Source organism: Aspergillus thermomutatus, assembly GCF_002237265.1.
Source record: "Aspergillus thermomutatus strain HMR AF 39 chromosome Unknown NODE_5, whole genome shotgun sequence".
In the NCBI taxonomy this organism is placed as follows: domain Eukaryota; kingdom Fungi; phylum Ascomycota; class Eurotiomycetes; order Eurotiales; family Aspergillaceae; genus Aspergillus; species Aspergillus thermomutatus.
The window spans coordinates 221,543-238,680 of record NW_020798053.1 but is presented as its reverse complement, the minus strand read 5'-3'; the positions used below and the strand labels follow the sequence as shown (position 1 = coordinate 238,680).

At 50.6% G+C, this 17,138-nt stretch overlaps 7 protein-coding genes across 7 annotated transcripts; 5 read left to right on the top strand and 2 right to left on the bottom strand.

Annotated features, from left to right (window-relative positions):
* Positions 1–1,264: 1,264 nt before the first annotated feature.
* Positions 1,265–3,718, top strand: CDV56_109595 (Ras GTPase activating protein IRA2; the record flags this gene model as incomplete). Its single annotated transcript, XM_026763214.1, has 4 exons — positions 1,265–1,382; positions 1,448–1,581; positions 1,642–3,481; positions 3,558–3,718. 4 exons carry the CDS (start codon positions 1,265–1,267, stop codon positions 3,716–3,718), a joined length of 2,253 nt encoding a protein of 750 aa, XP_026618718.1.
* A 1,605-nt stretch (positions 3,719–5,323) lies between these two features.
* SEC14 (SEC14 family lipid-binding protein) lies at positions 5,324–6,487 on the top strand (the record flags this gene model as incomplete). Its single annotated transcript, XM_026763211.1, has 3 exons — positions 5,324–5,565; positions 5,665–5,788; positions 5,858–6,487. The coding sequence occupies 3 exons, from the start codon at positions 5,324–5,326 to the stop codon at positions 6,485–6,487; spliced, it is 996 nt and encodes a 331-aa protein (XP_026618717.1).
* Positions 6,488–7,145: 658 nt separating this feature from the next.
* On the bottom strand, positions 7,146–8,085 carry CDV56_109588 (uncharacterized protein; the record flags this gene model as incomplete). Its single annotated transcript, XM_026763207.1, has 2 exons — positions 7,146–7,844; positions 7,909–8,085. The coding sequence occupies 2 exons, from the start codon at positions 8,083–8,085 to the stop codon at positions 7,146–7,148; spliced, it is 876 nt and encodes a 291-aa protein (XP_026618716.1).
* A 614-nt stretch (positions 8,086–8,699) lies between these two features.
* Positions 8,700–10,213, top strand: CDV56_109585 (uncharacterized protein; the record flags this gene model as incomplete). Its single annotated transcript, XM_026763204.1, has 2 exons — positions 8,700–9,785; positions 9,842–10,213. The coding sequence occupies 2 exons, from the start codon at positions 8,700–8,702 to the stop codon at positions 10,211–10,213; spliced, it is 1,458 nt and encodes a 485-aa protein (XP_026618715.1).
* A 485-nt stretch (positions 10,214–10,698) lies between these two features.
* CDV56_109583 (uncharacterized protein) lies at positions 10,699–13,197 on the top strand (the record flags this gene model as incomplete). Its single annotated transcript, XM_026763202.1, has 1 exon — positions 10,699–13,197. The coding sequence occupies one exon, from the start codon at positions 10,699–10,701 to the stop codon at positions 13,195–13,197; it is 2,499 nt and encodes an 832-aa protein (XP_026618714.1).
* Positions 13,198–13,733: 536 nt separating this feature from the next.
* CDV56_109578 (peptide alpha-N-acetyltransferase MAK3) lies at positions 13,734–14,438 on the bottom strand (the record flags this gene model as incomplete). The annotated part of the gene is made up of 2 exons (XM_026763197.1): positions 13,734–13,964; positions 14,040–14,438. The coding sequence occupies 2 exons, from the start codon at positions 14,436–14,438 to the stop codon at positions 13,734–13,736; spliced, it is 630 nt and encodes a 209-aa protein (XP_026618713.1).
* Positions 14,439–14,866: 428 nt separating this feature from the next.
* CDV56_109574 (phospholipid:diacylglycerol acyltransferase) lies at positions 14,867–16,881 on the top strand (the record flags this gene model as incomplete). Its single annotated transcript, XM_026763193.1, has 2 exons — positions 14,867–15,190; positions 15,265–16,881. 2 exons carry the CDS (start codon positions 14,867–14,869, stop codon positions 16,879–16,881), a joined length of 1,941 nt encoding a protein of 646 aa, XP_026618712.1.
* Positions 16,882–17,138: the final 257 nt, after the last annotated feature.

Genomic DNA, 17,138 nt, shown 5'->3' with positions numbered 1-17,138 from the left:
TTTACTCATTTGAACAGCTCTGGAGCCTTATATTTTGTCGCATATGCATAGACGCTCAGTCTCCTACATTAATGCATGGTGAGATATGCCTTTCTCCACCGCATCAATAATAATGGGCGGTAAATTGTAATAATATCCCTGAGCCAAAAAATCAGAAATCCCCATCCGAGGGTGCCTTGGTTTCCCCTCCTTCCACTTTCTTTTTTTTTTTGGGATTTTTTCTTTGTTCTCTTGTTTTCTTCTTATTGTTTCTCTCATATCTAAACCCAAAATGAGACATCTATCCTTTTGTTATTTTATTTGACCTTTTTTTTTCCCGCTCCTCTGTAACCCCTCCTGCTTCCTGATTCTTAATATCCATTAAACTTGCCATCATCGACATTATTTGATATCATTATAATATGCAACTAATACTATATACGGAGTAGTAGATCCTACCATCACTTGTACCCTCCTTTTTATTTTGGCATTGCTAAGTTATTCGCATACACCCCCATATTTGATCATCCCGCCGCCCCTTCTCTACTTACCTTTTACTCTATCGCTTTGGACTCATCAATTCCTTCCCATCCATCCTTGCGCTCCCTACTTTACTGTGCATAATCTTTCCCTCCCAACCATCACCTATACCAACGGTCTCGACATTCTTTTTTTGCTTCTCCGCTTGAGACAATTCAGCTCAACTGTCTCAATTGCTTTACCGGACCGCGCGACCGTCCCTGCCTCCTTCAAAAACCATCAACCCCCCTGTTGCTAGCCTGCTCGAAAGTCGTACAAGCGTCGACCCTCAGTTTAATTCTAGTATATCAGCACAGCATACGGACGAGTCGAAAACGCCTGCGACGTTCATCATCCATTGGTCATTCTCGATTGATCGCGTTTCGCTCGCTCCGACAGGTCCCTTTTCGACGCGTGCGATAAGGAGGTATACTCTGCAAACTTCGCTACGTGCGCGCGCCCACGCCTCAAGCTACAGATGGTCAGGCTCTGAATTTCGATATCTAAAATCCAGCCAGCGACAAATATCTGGCGGTTCCCAGTGGTTTTCCTTGATTTGAACGTGTCGTCAAGTCTGGTGGCTGGACTCTCATCGATATAAGTACAGGCGTATTTGTGCGATTGTCCGTTTTTGTGGGTTCATTTAGCACAACTACCACCCTACCTACTCTTTCACAATATGTCTGTAGCAACAATGTTGCAACCGGCGTCGAGAGCATCTACATCCTCGTCTTCCTCTTTCCAGCCCGTTACCCGCCAAAACACAATGTCGTCCCACGATACACGGTCCCTTCGCCAGTCGAAGCGGCTGTCCGTCACCGCGCTATACCTTTCCATGTCCGCAAAAGACAGAGATCTTGAAATATCCGATGACTTGGCGAAGGGTGAGTTACCTCAATTAGCTCGACCAAAACCTGCGGCTTCGGATTTCTAATCAGTTCTGGAACAGCTCAAAAATATCTACGGGAACTCAAAGCGAAAATCTCGTCGCAATCGAAGAAGAATTTCGTTCTCGAAAAAGATGTCCGATATCTGGACTCTCGGATAGCTCTGCTCATTCAGAACCGGATGGCGCTCGAAGAGGTATGTTATCATCATTTCCCGTAATGGATGCCTTTGAGAGATAGCTCATGTCTCTCGCAGCAAAACGAAGTTGCGAACCATCTCGATGACGAAGATCCTCAAGAGGGCTTCTTCCCCAATGATGAGAAAACCCAGAAATATGGGAACCTTTTGTTCCTTCTGCAATCCGAACCCCGGCACATCGCTCATTTGTGTCGACTCGTCTCCATGTCGGAAATCGATTCCCTTCTTCAGACGGTCATGTTCACCATCTACGGAAACCAGTACGAGAGCCGCGAAGAGCATCTTCTTTTGACCATGTTCCAGTCCGTTCTCACTTACCAATTCGATAACACCCCTGAGTACTCGTCACTATTGCGACAAAATACGCCTGTGTCTCGCATGATGACCACCTACACGCGTCGCGGTCCTGGCCAAAGTTACTTGAAGCAAGTGCTGGCGGAACAGATCAATGCTCTGATTGAGCTGCGCGATGTTGACCTGGAGATTAATCCTCTAAAAGTATACGAGAACATGGTCAAGGAAATCGAGGAGGAAACTGGCTCGTTGCCCAGCCATCTGCCAAAGTCTGTCACAGCCGAGGTGGCTGCGGAGAACGCACAGGTACAGGCTATCATTGAGCCACGGCTGAAAATGCTGACCGACATTGCGAACGGGTTCCTGACGACAATCATCAACTCCGTGGACGAGGCTCCCTACGGTATCAGATGGATTTGCAAGCAGATTCGGAGCTTGTCTCGCCGCAAGTACCCGGATGCTCAGGATCAGACCATTTGCACACTGATTGGCGGTTTCTTCTTCCTTCGATTCATCAATCCCGCTATTGTCACCCCCCGGTCTTACATGCTGATCGAATCGACTCCGACCGACAAGCCTCGTCGCACCCTTACCTTGATTGCGAAAATGCTCCAGAATTTGGCCAACAAGCCCTCGTACGCCAAGGAGCCATACATGGCTAAACTCCAGCCCTTCATCCAGCAGAACAAGGAACGTGTCAACAAATTCTTGCTGGACCTGTGTGAAGTCCAAGATTTTTATGAGAGCTTGGAAATGGATAACTATGTGGCTCTTTCCAAGCGCGACCTTGAGTTGCAGATTACTCTGAACGAGATGTATGCTACTCATGCTCTGCTGGAAAAGCACAGCCTGGCTCTGGCACAGGATCAGCACTCTCACCTCAACGAGCTCTTACAAGAATTGGGATCTGCACCCGCGCAGGTCCCGCGAAAGGAAAACCGAACCATCACCGTTCCTCTATTTAGTCGATGGGAGACTGCTCTTGACGATTTGACGGCCGCCCTCGATATTACCCAGGAGGAAGTGTTTTTCATGGAAGCGAAATCGACTTTCGTGCAGATTCTGCGAACATTGCCTCCGAACTCGGCGATCGCCCGACGGCCGCTCCGGCTGGATCGAATTGCAGAGGCGGCGGCCACTCTGAAGAACGATGCGGTGATGGTGCGAAAGGGCATTCGAACCATGGAGCTGCTGAGTCAGCTACAGGAGATGGGCGTGATTGACCGTTCTGACGACTTTAGTCTTTTGCGAGACGAGGTGGAGCAGGAACTGGTCCACCTTGGCTCTTTGAAAGAGAAGGTCCTTGAAGAGACAAAGAAGCTCGAGGAAGTTTTCGCAACGATCCGCGACCACAACGCATATCTGGTGGGCCAGTTGGAAACCTACAAATCTTACCTGCACAACGTTCGCAGTCAGTCGGAGGGCAAGCAGCGCAAACAGCAAAAGCACCAGGAGCTGGGACCATACAAGTTCACCCACCAGCAACTCGAAAAGGAGGGTGTCATTCGGAAGAGCAACGTACCGGAGAATCGGCGAGCCAACATCTACTTCATGTTCAAGAGCCCCCTGCCCGGTACCTTTGTCATCAGTCTTCATTACAAAGGTAAGTACAGTTGCAGCCGTCCATCTATGTCGCTTTACCTACTGCGATGGCTGACCGTGGCATGTTGTATATCTAGGTCGTGCTCGAGGTCTTTTGGAGCTCGATCTCAAGCTCGACGATCTGCTGGAGATGCAAAAGGACAACCTTGAAGATCTCGATCTCGAGTATGTCCAATTTAACGTTTCCAAGGTGCTCACGCTTCTGAACAAGCGTTTTGCGCGGAAGAAGGGCTGGTAAGACGATTGGCGCAGCGTCTTACCATAATTTGATATTACGATGTGTATGAGATGGAGCAGATGGTTGGCAGCGAGCATCCAGACGAAATTCCGAATTCTTCATTCTAAAGGCCATGCTGTGTTACAGTCCTCCATTTGATGAGCGAGGGCGAGATCTCAGACGCGCTGCCTAAGGACACCTTGGGCGCGGACTCGACATGAGAAGACCTGCTCCGCGTTACGAAACGGTGATGGACGATATTCTACTCCGTTCCCTGTCGCAATGAACGTCCCTCGCATGGGTCTAGGCGTTCGACCAGGGGACATATTTCAGATACCCTATGACTTGTTCTCTTTTATACCTTATACTCTTATCCTGCGGGTACTCGGGAGGATCTTTGTAATATGGTGAGGATGTGAGCACATATCTCGCCCCGGTTATGGATGTCTCGCTGGTTCGAGAATACGCCATAGCTGCCCAGGGCTTGAGCTTGTCTTGTTGGTTTTTTTATTTCGTTATTATTACAGTATTGTCTTTTACTGCAACGTTTATACCTGTTGGATGATTGATATTTTGTGCATGCTTCTTGATACACCACTGTTTGACGACTATGGTTTCTGATTCTTTTTCGGCGGTATGAGTTGCATCTACTGTCCCATCTTGCCTTGTACCGGGTGGTTGGTCTTTTTCTGCGTCTCTGCGCTGCTTGTAAACTTATTCGGCTTGGTGTCTTTTTGTCTTTTTCTTCTTCATGTCTTGTTGAATGACACCCTACTCTCCATCCTGATTTAGCTTGGGTGGACCATGTGCTATTGCCTTGGTCTTGGAGTCGATCAGATCCCTACCAATGCCCTCTATGAACCTGCTTCTGATGAGGATAATGTGAGACACAGACACGCCAGTGTAATTAGCACTGACTGTCTATGTAAATATGTATCAATATCTATGTCTACTATTTATGATCTCTACATGTGTGAGCCAGGTTTTCCTCAATAGTAGGTCGCTTGCTGATAAGTGCCAGCCAAGTGGCTTTTTGCAGCCCCGCAAAGGTCGGTAGGTATTATATTATATTAATGGGAGGAAATAGTCCTGTTGGCCATTATCTATACCTACCTAAGACTTCGAACTCCTATCTTTCTGATCTTGCTTTTGATGCAGACCGACACTTCTTCAGACGGGTGGATCTCGTAGTAGTAGTGTTTGTACGTATACGGTATACGTAGTTTTTCTGTCCTCTTGATACACTAGCGGGTTCGTTTTAGAGGCCCTCCCTTCTTCTCGCATTTCTTGACCGTCTCTTGCTGGTCGACAGGACGGAAGACGGAAACTTATTACTCGGTCAGCTCAATTTGATCCTTCTCCTCCGTGGTTATGCTATGATCTACAACGATCCATCTTCCTCCTCCTCTCACTCGACTGCAGGTTGCCACCTTTGAAGCGATCAAGAAAACGACTACCTATACTTTCTGAACTCCGCCTCCTTCAATCTATCTATTTCCCCACTTCACTCCCCCTTTCGATAATTTCTCACTAAAGCTCTTGACCAGCCCTCGATTTCTATATCAAGTCTTCGTTCCTTCCTTCACCTTGGGTCCTTCTCAATTCGATCCTACCATATTAGCAAACATGGCTGCTGTCGCTCAGAACCAGTCGGTCACGGCATCGAAATATGACGATTACGATTTCCCGACCACTGCGCCTGAAGCCCAGCCGGGCCACCCTGGCCACACCACCCCAGAGCAGGATGCAAAGGTCGAGCAGCTCCGCAGTGAGCTGGAGCAAGAGGGATACACGGAGAGACTGGACACCCTGACCATGCTGCGCTTCTTGAGAGCCCGGAAGTTTGATGTGGCTGCCGCTAAGACCATGTATGTTTTTTGACCGTCCTGCCTCGTTGTCCTCAAAGGCTACTGTGGATGCTGAGCATTGTTCCATGGACTAATACGTGGATTGGTTGTTTTTGCCAGGTTTATCGATTGTGAGAAGTGGCGGAAAGAATTCGGCACCGACGACCTCGTTCGCACCTTCGACTACAAGGAGAAGCCCCAGGTCTTCCAGTACTACCCTCAATACTACCACAAGACAGACAAGGTAGGCCTCCTTTTGGTGCTTGCATAGTAGTCTGTCATCTACGTGCTAATGTATAGTTTTGTGGGATAGGATGGACGCCCTGTCTACATTGAGAAGTTGGGCAAGATCGATCTCAACGCCATGTACAAGATCACAACTGCCGAGCGCATGCTGCAGAACCTCGTGTGCGAGTACGAGAAGCTCTCAGACCCCCGGCTGCCCGCCTGCTCGCGCAAGGCCGGCAAGTTGCTCGAGACCTGCTGCACCATCATGGACCTGAAGGGCGTCGGCATCACAAGCGTCCCCTCCGTGTACGGATACGTGCGTCAGGCTTCCGCCATCTCGCAGAACTACTACCCCGAGCGACTGGGCAAGCTGTACCTGATCAACGCCCCTTGGGGTTTCAGCAGCGTGTTCAACGTCGTCAAGGGATTCCTCGACCCCGTCACCGTACAGAAGATCCACGTCCTTGGTTCCGGTTACAAGAAGGAATTGCTGGAGCAGGTCCCCGCTGAGAACCTCCCCGTTGAATTCGGCGGTACCTGCCAGTGCGCTGGAGGCTGTGAGCTCAGCGATATGGGTCCCTGGCAAGAGCCCGAGTGGACCAAGACGCCCAAGTGGGCTTTGCCTAAGGAGAAGCAGAATGTCGTGAAAAATGAAGCTTCAGGCCCTGAGGTGAAGGATCCCGCCGCGCAAGAGGTCTCTCAGCCCGTTGCGTAGGCCATTCGTCCTTCTTGCTCTTTTTTTTTCTTCTCGTTTGCCTTGCATACATAAATTCTTGGATTCATGTGGTAAAGGAATTCAGCTATCATCCATGTCGCCCTGCGTGTACTTTACCACGCTGTCTCTATCACTCATCCCTGGGACAGCCACACTTCTCGTGCCTTCAACCGTGTCCTTTCTGCTCGCATTTCAACATCGCATAAATTCAATAACTGGTCAAATGTTGCCCTGGTGGAGTGGCTTGTAGAGCCGACCGGACGTTATATCTCTTTCCTCTTTCCAATCTCCAAACATAGATAGTCAACAACTCCGACTGAGTGGCGCGGTTCTTTTATAGACGGGGGCAAGGATAATAACGAATGGCTGGATTGAATATAAAGAGTTCATCGTCTGGAATTTGGTACATGATTTATGCATAGTCAATACAATGACTGCCCGTTCTCATACACTGTTTTCCTTTGATCTAACCCAACCGGCATTCGAGACATCTGATGAGAAATGCAGGAAATAATGTCTGTAAATGAGATTGGTATCACTACCACTAGCCTGTCCAACGCCAAGTAACCTACCAGAGGGATATCGCCAAGAACCAAAAATAATAATAATAATAAAAAAAAAAAAACATACAGACAAGAAATAGGGAAACGCTTCAGCTTCATATCTTCTCCACAACTTCCACAGCCCGACCCGCTCGTTCTGCCTTTCCCAGCGTCGACGCCAGAGCATTCCCATCCGGCCCGCTCTCAGCTTTGGACTCGGCTTGCTCGCCAGGGACCCCCTCGCCCTGAAGCCGGAGTAAAGTCCGCAATGCATCGTCATAAACCTCCGCCATCTCCCCGCTGCGCCAGCGCTCCGCCTCATGCTCCGACCCGAGGGGGATCTGCAAGTTCCACCGCGCAGACTTCGATTTTGAGGGTCTCCGGCGTAGCCTGCGTGGCTGGTTCGGCGTCGTCGTGCTTCGCGCATCCGCGTCAGGCATAGGGACGTCCTCTTCACCCTGGCCCTTCCTCTCGCCATCCCCATCCTCATTTTCATTTCCATCTCCACCATCAACATCCTCGTCCTCGTCAATATCCTCCTCATCCTCCTCGATAGCTTTGCTCAATTGATCTGCGTACGCCTTCGCCGCACGCGCCGGCGCATCCCGCCTCAACTGCGCGACTGTCGCGGTAAGTGACTCCAGCTGGGCGTAGAGCGATGTCACGCGCGCTGCGAGCTCGGTATCGTAAGGCTCGTACTCGATTGTCTCTGTTGGCTGCGTGAACGCAGCGGGGAAGGGGAACTGTGGCGAGGAGGAGTCGAGGCCGTTGATGCTGATTGAGGCGGAGGCGGTGGTGAATGTTTTATTGATGTACTATTATTCAATGTGTGAGAATCGAGCCGACATGTTAATTCCCGGCGAGAAGAGAGGAGAGTACCTGGTCGACCAATTCCTTCACGCGTTCTCGCATTGGATCGGGTCCATCGCTTGTGTTTGCCGAGGGGGGAAGATGGAGATCGAGCTTTTGGCGGGAGAGGGCAACGGTGTTGGCGTAGAGGTAGGTGAAGTCTGCGGGCGATTGGAGCTCGATTTTGCGGTAGTGAGGGGTTGACATCGTTGTTATGCTGCTGTGGTTGGTTGGTTCTGTTGATTTGTTGATGGTGGACGCGGTGCGGGATGTTCTATCATTATTTACTCTGGATGGGCTGGGTACCTATCGATAGTGATTGTTAGGTGTCGAGACTTGATGCCTCAGGCTCTTAAGGAGATGTGTTTGCTGCCTAAGGCACGCTGTCGATCAAGGCCCCGCAACGATGTCATCGATCTGGTTTGTGAGAGATCTCTCCATTGAGCTTTAAAACTTGCACTTCTACCCCCTTTGTTTGTGTCTCTAATTTACTGTTTCTGTCTGGGATTTCTATTCGCTACTGATTTTGTCGGGGACTGAGTCGCCACTAGGTCTGCGTTTGTTTGTCCTATTTTCTTGGATTGCAAGCTTATAAGAGCTGTATGCTCCTATCCCTTTCGTTCGGCACGAGGCTTCAGTGGATGCCGGGTTCATCTACTTCCGCTCCTTGCTATTGTCTTTACATTGATTGATACCCTATACCGATTCTTTGAAGGTCATGTTGTGATAATGTCATTGTGCCTTGCCAAGACAAACTTGGAGGCCTATTTCAACAAAAATTCTGATATAATATCGAGGTAATCCGTGGAGTAATCATTACCATGGAAGACATTCGCCGGATTTCCCTCATCGACCATACCGACCCCTCACATCACCCAGTCGATGAAGAGGCGCTGTCTCAAACCCCCACGGCTGCAGGATCGCGAGCCGGCTCCAGGCGATTCAGCAGAGTGTCCGTGCGTGGTGAACTCAAGCGACGAAAGTATGCCAAATGGCAGAAAGACCGATTGAGGCTCTCAGAGGACAATAGCTCAAGCAGAAAGCCGTCACAGTTGGTGAATCCACTGTCTCACATGGATACGAATACAAATACCATATCTGGGGAGAGCGCTTTATCTGGCCCCTCTCAATCCGGAATCGAGCAGCATGAAATCGATGCGACGGATTTTGCGTCCTCAACGAACGGAGAGCGCGATTCCGCGGTGCATCACCAACAGCAGAACTACGACTGCAACAAGAGCAATAAATGTGCTCATTCCGTCAGCGAATTGGACATCCTCTACGAAAACCAGCGCGGTTGGTTCTTCTTCGGCATTCCGTTGTACTCTCACAGCTCGCTGCTCAATTTCGACCCTAGCCCTTGGGTCACCCACGACTTCCGCGAGAGCCCTGTCAACATCACCAACGCTCAACTGCCAGATCCAAGCTGGGAATGGGCTTGGCGGTCATGGTATGTCGATATGTCCGGCGACGTCGACGACCAGGGCTGGCAGTATTCGTTCTCGTTTAGCTCAAAAGCCTGGCATGGATCTCATCCCTGGTTCCATTCGTTTGTTCGAAGACGGCGATGGGTTAGACTGCGCGTAAAGCGCGCTGCGGAGAAGACACATCGTGGCCGATCGGGGTTCGAGATGGCTCACATGCTCAATGAGGATTATTTCACAATTCACTCCGCACGGAAGCAAAGCAAAGCCGCCAGTTCAATAGCGGCGTCCCGGCAGCCCACGTCGGGGCATCTGAGCCGCGCAACCACTGGAGTGGAAGAGGAGGCTCCATTGGAAGAGATAGGAAATATTCCTACGCTAATGTATGCCCTGAGAGCTGCCATTGTTGATCGTGAGAAGATAGACGCTCTGAAGCGTTTCATCGAGGAGGGGGGCGAAGAGCTTCATTACCTGGATGACAAGGTATCCCCATCACTCGTTTCTCATCTCTAATAAACAGCCCACTGACTGCCTGGTAGATCCCTGAAATCATGTCGATGTTTGTCTTCCAAAACTCGAGATGGCAGTTCCTCACCCACTTGGTGAGTGTCATCAACGAGCTCTCCCAGGCAGGAGCCGAAAAAGATAATTCAGACGCCGAAGAGATGCGCCGCAAACAAAACAATCTCACGAAAGCTGCAGAGACAGTGAGACGGCATATCACAGGGCCCGAGTTATTGGGTTCCGAGCATCACGAGTCGATGAACTTGACTCCTGCCTCGAAGCATGATCTGTTGGAGAACTGCTCCAAAAGGTCCTTGTTCAGATCCGTCGACAATGGCGGACAGATCAAGGGTATCCCTGAGGCAGCGGAAATCGGCCTTGAAGGCCATATACACCGTCCTTCTTAGTCCCTGGACGTAAGTCCTTCGATGAAGAGGTAGTTAGCTTGCTGCAACTGACGGCATGTCGACGGTTGTGTTGAGCTTGTTGAGCTCTGGACCTTGTTTTTTTGCTTCTAGCGTCTAGTACCCCATTTCAAGGGTCAAATAACAACATGCTGTGGACAAAATTGTTGCCCAGACACCTTTCTAGTCTAACATCAAGTAAGCTTATTACGGAGTCACCAGGACTGAATAATTCAGTGCAGCGTCAGATCGATGGTTAGCTGAGATTTGTTAATTCGCAATGCTTCCGATGCTCCGCATGGAGGAAGCTTGGGTAGTTCCATATTCACCGCCTGCCGTTCTGGCACCGCAAACAATTTTCCTGAACTCCAGACCGAGCTTGACCTCTAATCGACTTTCTACCAGCGTGCGCACGCAACACGAAATAGACACATTCTCCTAACGTATCAACCTCACATGCCTCTGGGAATCTGTCTGTCTCTTACCATATGTTCTCGCGCGGTAATCCGTGTCTGAGAAGACGTGGTCTATCCGCCGTCTTGGACAACGTCGCCGCTGGCCCCGAAGAACCCTTACTCTTTCTCTACCCTCGCTGGTTTACATCGACCTTGCAAAAAGAAAGATCAATATCGTCAATACATTATTCTTCGTCCGCGAAGAATCCGTTGTGCTCCGCTCGTCTCGTCTTCCGAGCGTCGTCTCGTCGCCGGAAATCGTCTTTCGGGAGTCTCGCAAGGCGATGGATATCCACTCACTCCGCTGTCGAGACCGGCCTTGCTGAGCCAGCTGGCTCACTACCCGGGCGTAAAAATGTTGAAAAAAAAGGGAGAATAGGACCTACAAAACCACAGAGACTAGAAAGCACTGACGATAAATGTGGAAGCCTTGACACTGTAGCGAGTGAAACGGCCGCCAATGCAGACCACGAGTCGTCAACATCGCTGCATGCATCAGAAGTGCCGGGCGAAAAGTCACCGAATGCTACAAGAGAGGACCGACGGCCGTCCAACATCTTCACGAACACGCAAACGTCGATGGCAAATTCCTCAGCCCAGGACAAAGCGATCGGAATCATGGAAAGCTTGTCGGTTAGGGATCGGAAAAAATTGAGATATAGGCTTTATCTTTCGCGAATGAGCGGGGACCATGGGTCACGAGATAAATGGGGTCGGTGGACCAAAGTGGGAGACTTGTTGGAAGAGATGCAACAGGAGTCTCGGCTGTGGCCCAAGAAGGGGCCGGTGCAAAAGGAGCTCCTTATACCGGAGGAAACGGTAGCGCTCATGGCGGGCATCACGGACATGGCGATGAAGGAGAATGTTTGGTATGTACCAGTTCGCAACGGATGCCGTGTTCATGTGTTGCACCCTCTAGAGAGCGAAGGGCAGCATAGGAGGGTCATTTTGTCAGGATCGAAGCGGAGTGTGGAATTGGTCGGGGATCACATCATGCGGGCACGAACGTCACAGGATCAGGGTGATCCTCTAGTCGACATAAGGAAGCCCCCAGTTCCGGTGTATCCTTCCATTGAGGCCATGCGACGCAAGAATCTCCCAGTTCCACTTGTCCGAGGTGTCTGGGACTTTTACCAGGCGTTCAAGCAACCAGCGCCACTGGACACGCTTCTCAACTTGTCTGCCAAACTATCGAGTGTCAGGGAGTTCGCCGAACATGTAGAGGAATTGACCAGGTCTCGGCCGTCCTCGAAAGTCATTAGAGGGAAACCCGGCACTCATCACCGTGAGCGAGTCGCTGCTGCGCTTGTCGCTCTTTTCCAAAATGACGCAAACCGCGAATATTTTTCGACTGCAGCACTGAATAGAGCGCTCTCATATCTGTTCGAGAATGAAATCTTGGACGATGCTCGCACGGTTTTCGTCAAGGCCGAACATGTCGCGACCGTTGATACTTTTAATATGCTTCTGAAATCTGCGGCCAATAGACAGGACATCCAGGTTTTTCGTGGTTTCCTCAATTCCATGTCGCGAATGCACATTCGACCGAACCCCTACACCTGGATCGCTTTCCTTGATTGTCTCGTCTCTCCCAATGCGAAAGCAAGTCTTGTCAACTTCATGCTGCAGAAAGGTTACTTGTCGGACGCCGGTGCGATGCGGACGGCACTGCATTTAACGATCCAAGATACATTCTTGGCGCATTTACAAAACGGTAAAAGTGTCGACGCTTTCTTTAATATGATTATCGATACATACGGGGCAAACTGGTTTTCCCCAACTCTGATCAATCAGATGTTAAGTGTCACCGTGCGACTGAGACACTACGACGCAATTGACCGGTTGCTTGAAATATGCGAGCAGCAAGGCTTTGCGCTTGACAGCGCCACTGTCAACTCAATCCTGCCGTTGTTTCGCTCTGATATCCAGTCCGCTCTTCGATACATGTTTCGTTGTCTGGATCGCCCCGAGACGCAATTGGACAAGAAGGCGTGGGAGATGCTTTTTCTAATCGCTTTCAAAGGCCGAAATTATAACATCTGTCGCGTGCTATGGCGGTATGCTTGCATGCGCAGGCAGGTGACATACAAGATGAAGCAGTCTGTTCTGACCTCGCTGGCACGGAATGTGCCTCGGAACAAAGGAGACCTGATCGATAACGTTTGGAGCACTAGTGCCGGCAACATCATTGTTGGTGTCGACTTTGGTCAGTCCGTGTACCCATTCGACGATGCTATTCTGGACAATGTGCCAGACGAGTATCTCGACAATCCGGTCGCTTATCTTGCGTCCGGTTATAAGCCAGGCGGAGAAGAACGCGCGAAGCAACTTAGCCTCGCCTCAGCGCTTGTGAAGCGTGATATCGAGATTGGACCTCGATATCAGCCATCTGTGCCTTTTTCTATCATGCTGGAGGCTGCCGCCGTGATGGATCGTGGATGGAAGGGCATCCCAAGGCCAACGCAATGGGTGATGCAGAATTCCATCCACATACCTGTCCGCAAGGCGGACCTCTTCGCCACCCCTGCATAAAGCATTTTCTTGTCAATTTAAGGAAGATGTACTATTGTCCAGCTTTCATTCGCATTTCCCACCGGAGTCCGCCATTTTTAGGGCTTGTTTTCTTACATCTTCATTTGAGCCTGTACGTTGCATATTTTATTTGGTGGCTATGGAGCCCACCGAGTGTATATCATGTTGAGCGGATTCTTGCATACTGCTGATGATTGGCACATTCATGGGTGTAAGGTGCGTGTTTGAATATTGGTTGGGTTGTCATCGGACTTCAGCTACCTCTTTTGTACATTACATGTAAATAGATATCACCCCTCCACCCCCGACTTCATGAATGTATATAGCGTGTATAGAGATATAATTCGAATAGAGCCCGAGAGGATCATAGATCGCCGAGAGCCATTCAAGTCAGCCAAAGCTCGACATCTAGCAAAGCAGTACTTCAGTAGTGGATTGTATGTTCAATTTGGTAAGGTATAATCATCTATATCGTCCAATGTGTCGTAAATGCATCAATATGTTAGGGGAAGCGTTCCATCAGTTCCGCTGCGAGATCAGCCACGGCCGTTCTCACGCAGTAGAGCCGGTGCAGGAGGAGGAATTGGAGCTTTGTACGGATCCATGCTCGTTCGGATGGACCCTACCCCTTCTTTTAGGTATAACACCAGCCGGTAGGCGGAATTGCCATTCAAGTAATACCGATGCAAACGTTTACTCCGCAAAAAGCCCAGGCGCTCGTACAGCTTGATGGCCGCAGTGTTTGTGATTTCCGTCTCTAGGACAATCTGTGCAAGCAGAACGCCGTCAGTCAACCTTCTTCCCACTTCCCCCCTGCAAGCCCTGTTCGCAGGTAAACCTACCTCATCGGCATCTCGCTCTATCATCGCATCAATTGCCATCCGCACCAACTTGGTCGCTATCCCTCGCCCACGGTACTCCTCCCGCACAGCCAGCATGGCAATATACCCCCTCAGGGGACCGCCCCGGTGCGGTTCGAGTTTCGAAACCACCACGCCTACCATGTGGTCTTTCTCTTTTGCATCGTCCATGGCCATGAAGCACAGATCACCCCATTGATAGAGGAAGTAGCGGTAGACGTAGATGCTGTACGGTTCCGAGAGATCTTTGGAAATAAGCTGTCTCATTGCGGAGACGTAGTCGTTTTCGCGGGAGCCATCGTAGCGCACATAGCGGAGGTCTGAAGGAGCAGCAGCAGCAGTAGCTGTGGGCTCTGCGGGTGAAGAGACATCCTGGCTCATTACGGAGTCATCGAGGGGAGGAGGTGGGGGAGTGATTGTGGGAGACGGACAAGACGGACTTGAGGGTGGAGCTTGTTTTCTGTAGTCTGATGGGGGAACCGGTAAAAGGACGGATGTGAGTAGCTTGTGATTGCGCTGCGTCGAATGATGGAGGTTGGTTGTCCGAGAAAGTTTCCTAGAGGAATTCGAGTTTCTCGCATGACGTCCGGGTTCCTGCTCCCCATGTGATTCCGATGCCTGTCGCTGTTTTTGGGTACCTTTTTTTTTTCAGCTTTCACTTTCGACTCTTTTTATCTACTTTGTTTTTGTCATTTTGATTCTCGGAGTTTAAGAGCTATCGTTTTCAAGTTATCTCCTCAGCCTGAGTTAGGCCCTACATCAATTGCAGCATTTTGTTCGACTAAAGGCAGTTCCTGGCGGTCGCCCACATGCTCCGCCGTCGCCTGGCAAAGGACGACGACGTCCAGCAGACTACGGACAAGTCTCACGACGACAACGGAAAGTCATCGTCAGATACTCAGACAGTCGTCATTCACGAAAAACCGAAAACCGGATCGTTCTTCTACCGACCGAGGAGCAAACGGCGCAATGGACTCATCTTCGCGCTTGGAGGCATTTTCGGCATCTTTATTGCCTTGTTCTTCGCCAATCAGCAGGATGTGATTAGTCTCGACTCATTGATGGATCTGAACCTGGACATATTGATCGACGTGATTCCTCAAGGCATTGTAAGGGATGCGCGGGAGTTCACGGTATGTTGGAACCTTGATACCGTTGCCAGTTGTTGTCCCCCCATGCTTATCTGCTTGCGTTGGCATATGTGCAGCAACATGAGCGCGACACAGTCAGCTATGATCCCTTCTCCGTCGGTCTCCAGCTCCAGGCGCAAGGGATCGAGGCCAAACATCCAATCGTCATGATCCCCGGTGTCATCTCAACCGGTCTGGAGAGTTGGGGCACCGGCCCGGCCTCCCGTCAGTACTTTCGTCGGAGACTTTGGGGCAGTTGGAGCATGATGCGTGCGCTGGTCTTGGATAAGGCAGAATGGAAGAATCACATCATGCTGGACAAGGAGACTGGGTTGGATCCTCCGGGGATCAAGCTACGGGCAGCCCAGGGATTCGATGCGACCGATTTTTTTATCACGGGCTACTGGATCTGGAATAAGATCCTTGAGAATCTGGCGACGATTGGATACGACCCAACCAATGCCTTCACGGCGGCATATGACTGGCGGTTATCCTATCTGAACCTGGAAATCCGCGACCAGTACTTCAGTCGTCTCAAGTCGTACATCGAGACGGCTGTGCTAGTGAAGGGGGACAAGGTGACTCTAGCCTCGCACAGTATGGGGTCGCAGGTGGTTCTCTACTTCTTCAAATGGGTCGAACATCCAGATCACGGCAAGGGAGGCCGCGACTGGGTCAACAAGCACATTGCCAACTGGATCAACATTAGCGGGTGCATGCTAGGCGCCGTCAAGGGGCTGACGGCAGTGTTGTCGGGCGAAATGCGCGACACCGCTCAGCTCAACGCCTTTGCCGTGTACGGCCTGGAAAAGTTCCTGTCCAAGGAAGAGCGTGCGGAAATCTTCCGCGCCATGCCGGGTATATCCAGCATGCTCCCCAAGGGCGGCGAAGCAGTCTGGGGCAATTCTACCTGGGCACCGGACGACCAGCCCGGCCAAGCCGTGACCTTCGGCAACCTACTCAACTTTCGCGAAACCAACTCGACCTGGACCCGCAAGAACCTCACCACGGCCGAAAGCCTGACCTATCTGCTCGACCAAAGTGAGGATTGGTACCGCGACCAGGTGCTGAACAGCTATTCGCACGGCGTCGCGCATACAACCAAGGAAGTCGAGGCGAACGAGAACGACCCGCGCACATGGCTCAACCCGCTCGAGACACGGCTGCCCCTCGCCCCGGACATGAAGATCTACTGCTTCTATGGCGTGGGCAAGCCGACCGAGCGCAGCTACTTCTACCAAGAAGAACGCGATCCCCTAGTCAACCTCAACGTCAGCATCGACACCACTGTGACCACGCCCGACGGTGCAGATCGCGGCGTCCTCATGGGTGAGGGCGATGGCACGGTTAACCTGCTCAGCACAGGATATATGTGTGCCAAGGGATGGCACATCAAACGGTACAACCCCGCGGGCGTGAAAATCAAGGTCTTCGAGATGCCCCATGAGCCAGACCGATTCTCACCCCGCGGTGGTCCCAATACAGGTATCTCCCTCTCTGCCTCATTCAACCAAAGATTCCAGAGGTTACTGACAGATGATGGTCTAGGTGATCACGTCGATATCCTAGGGCGCGCCTCGCTGAACGATCTTATTCTCCGCGTGGCAGGAGGACAAGGAGACCTCATCGAAGAAACCTTTGTCTCCAATATCAAGGAATACGCCGACCGTGTCAAGATATACGAAGAAGAATAATGACCCCATCTCCTGTAGACACTTAATATTATTATAATGTTCGCTGTTTGCGATTGGTGGCTTGCAGTGTTAGGACAAACTCCGAGCTTGTACTTTGCTGGTCTCAGTGTACATATATATATACCAATGAAAATTTCGAATTAATGCTTTCACGGGAGACCCGAGTCCCGGTCATAAAAAAAAATAAGAATATGACTTTCTACAAATCAAACTGATGAGTCTTATGACTGGCTTGCTCACGATACCTCTCGGCAAAG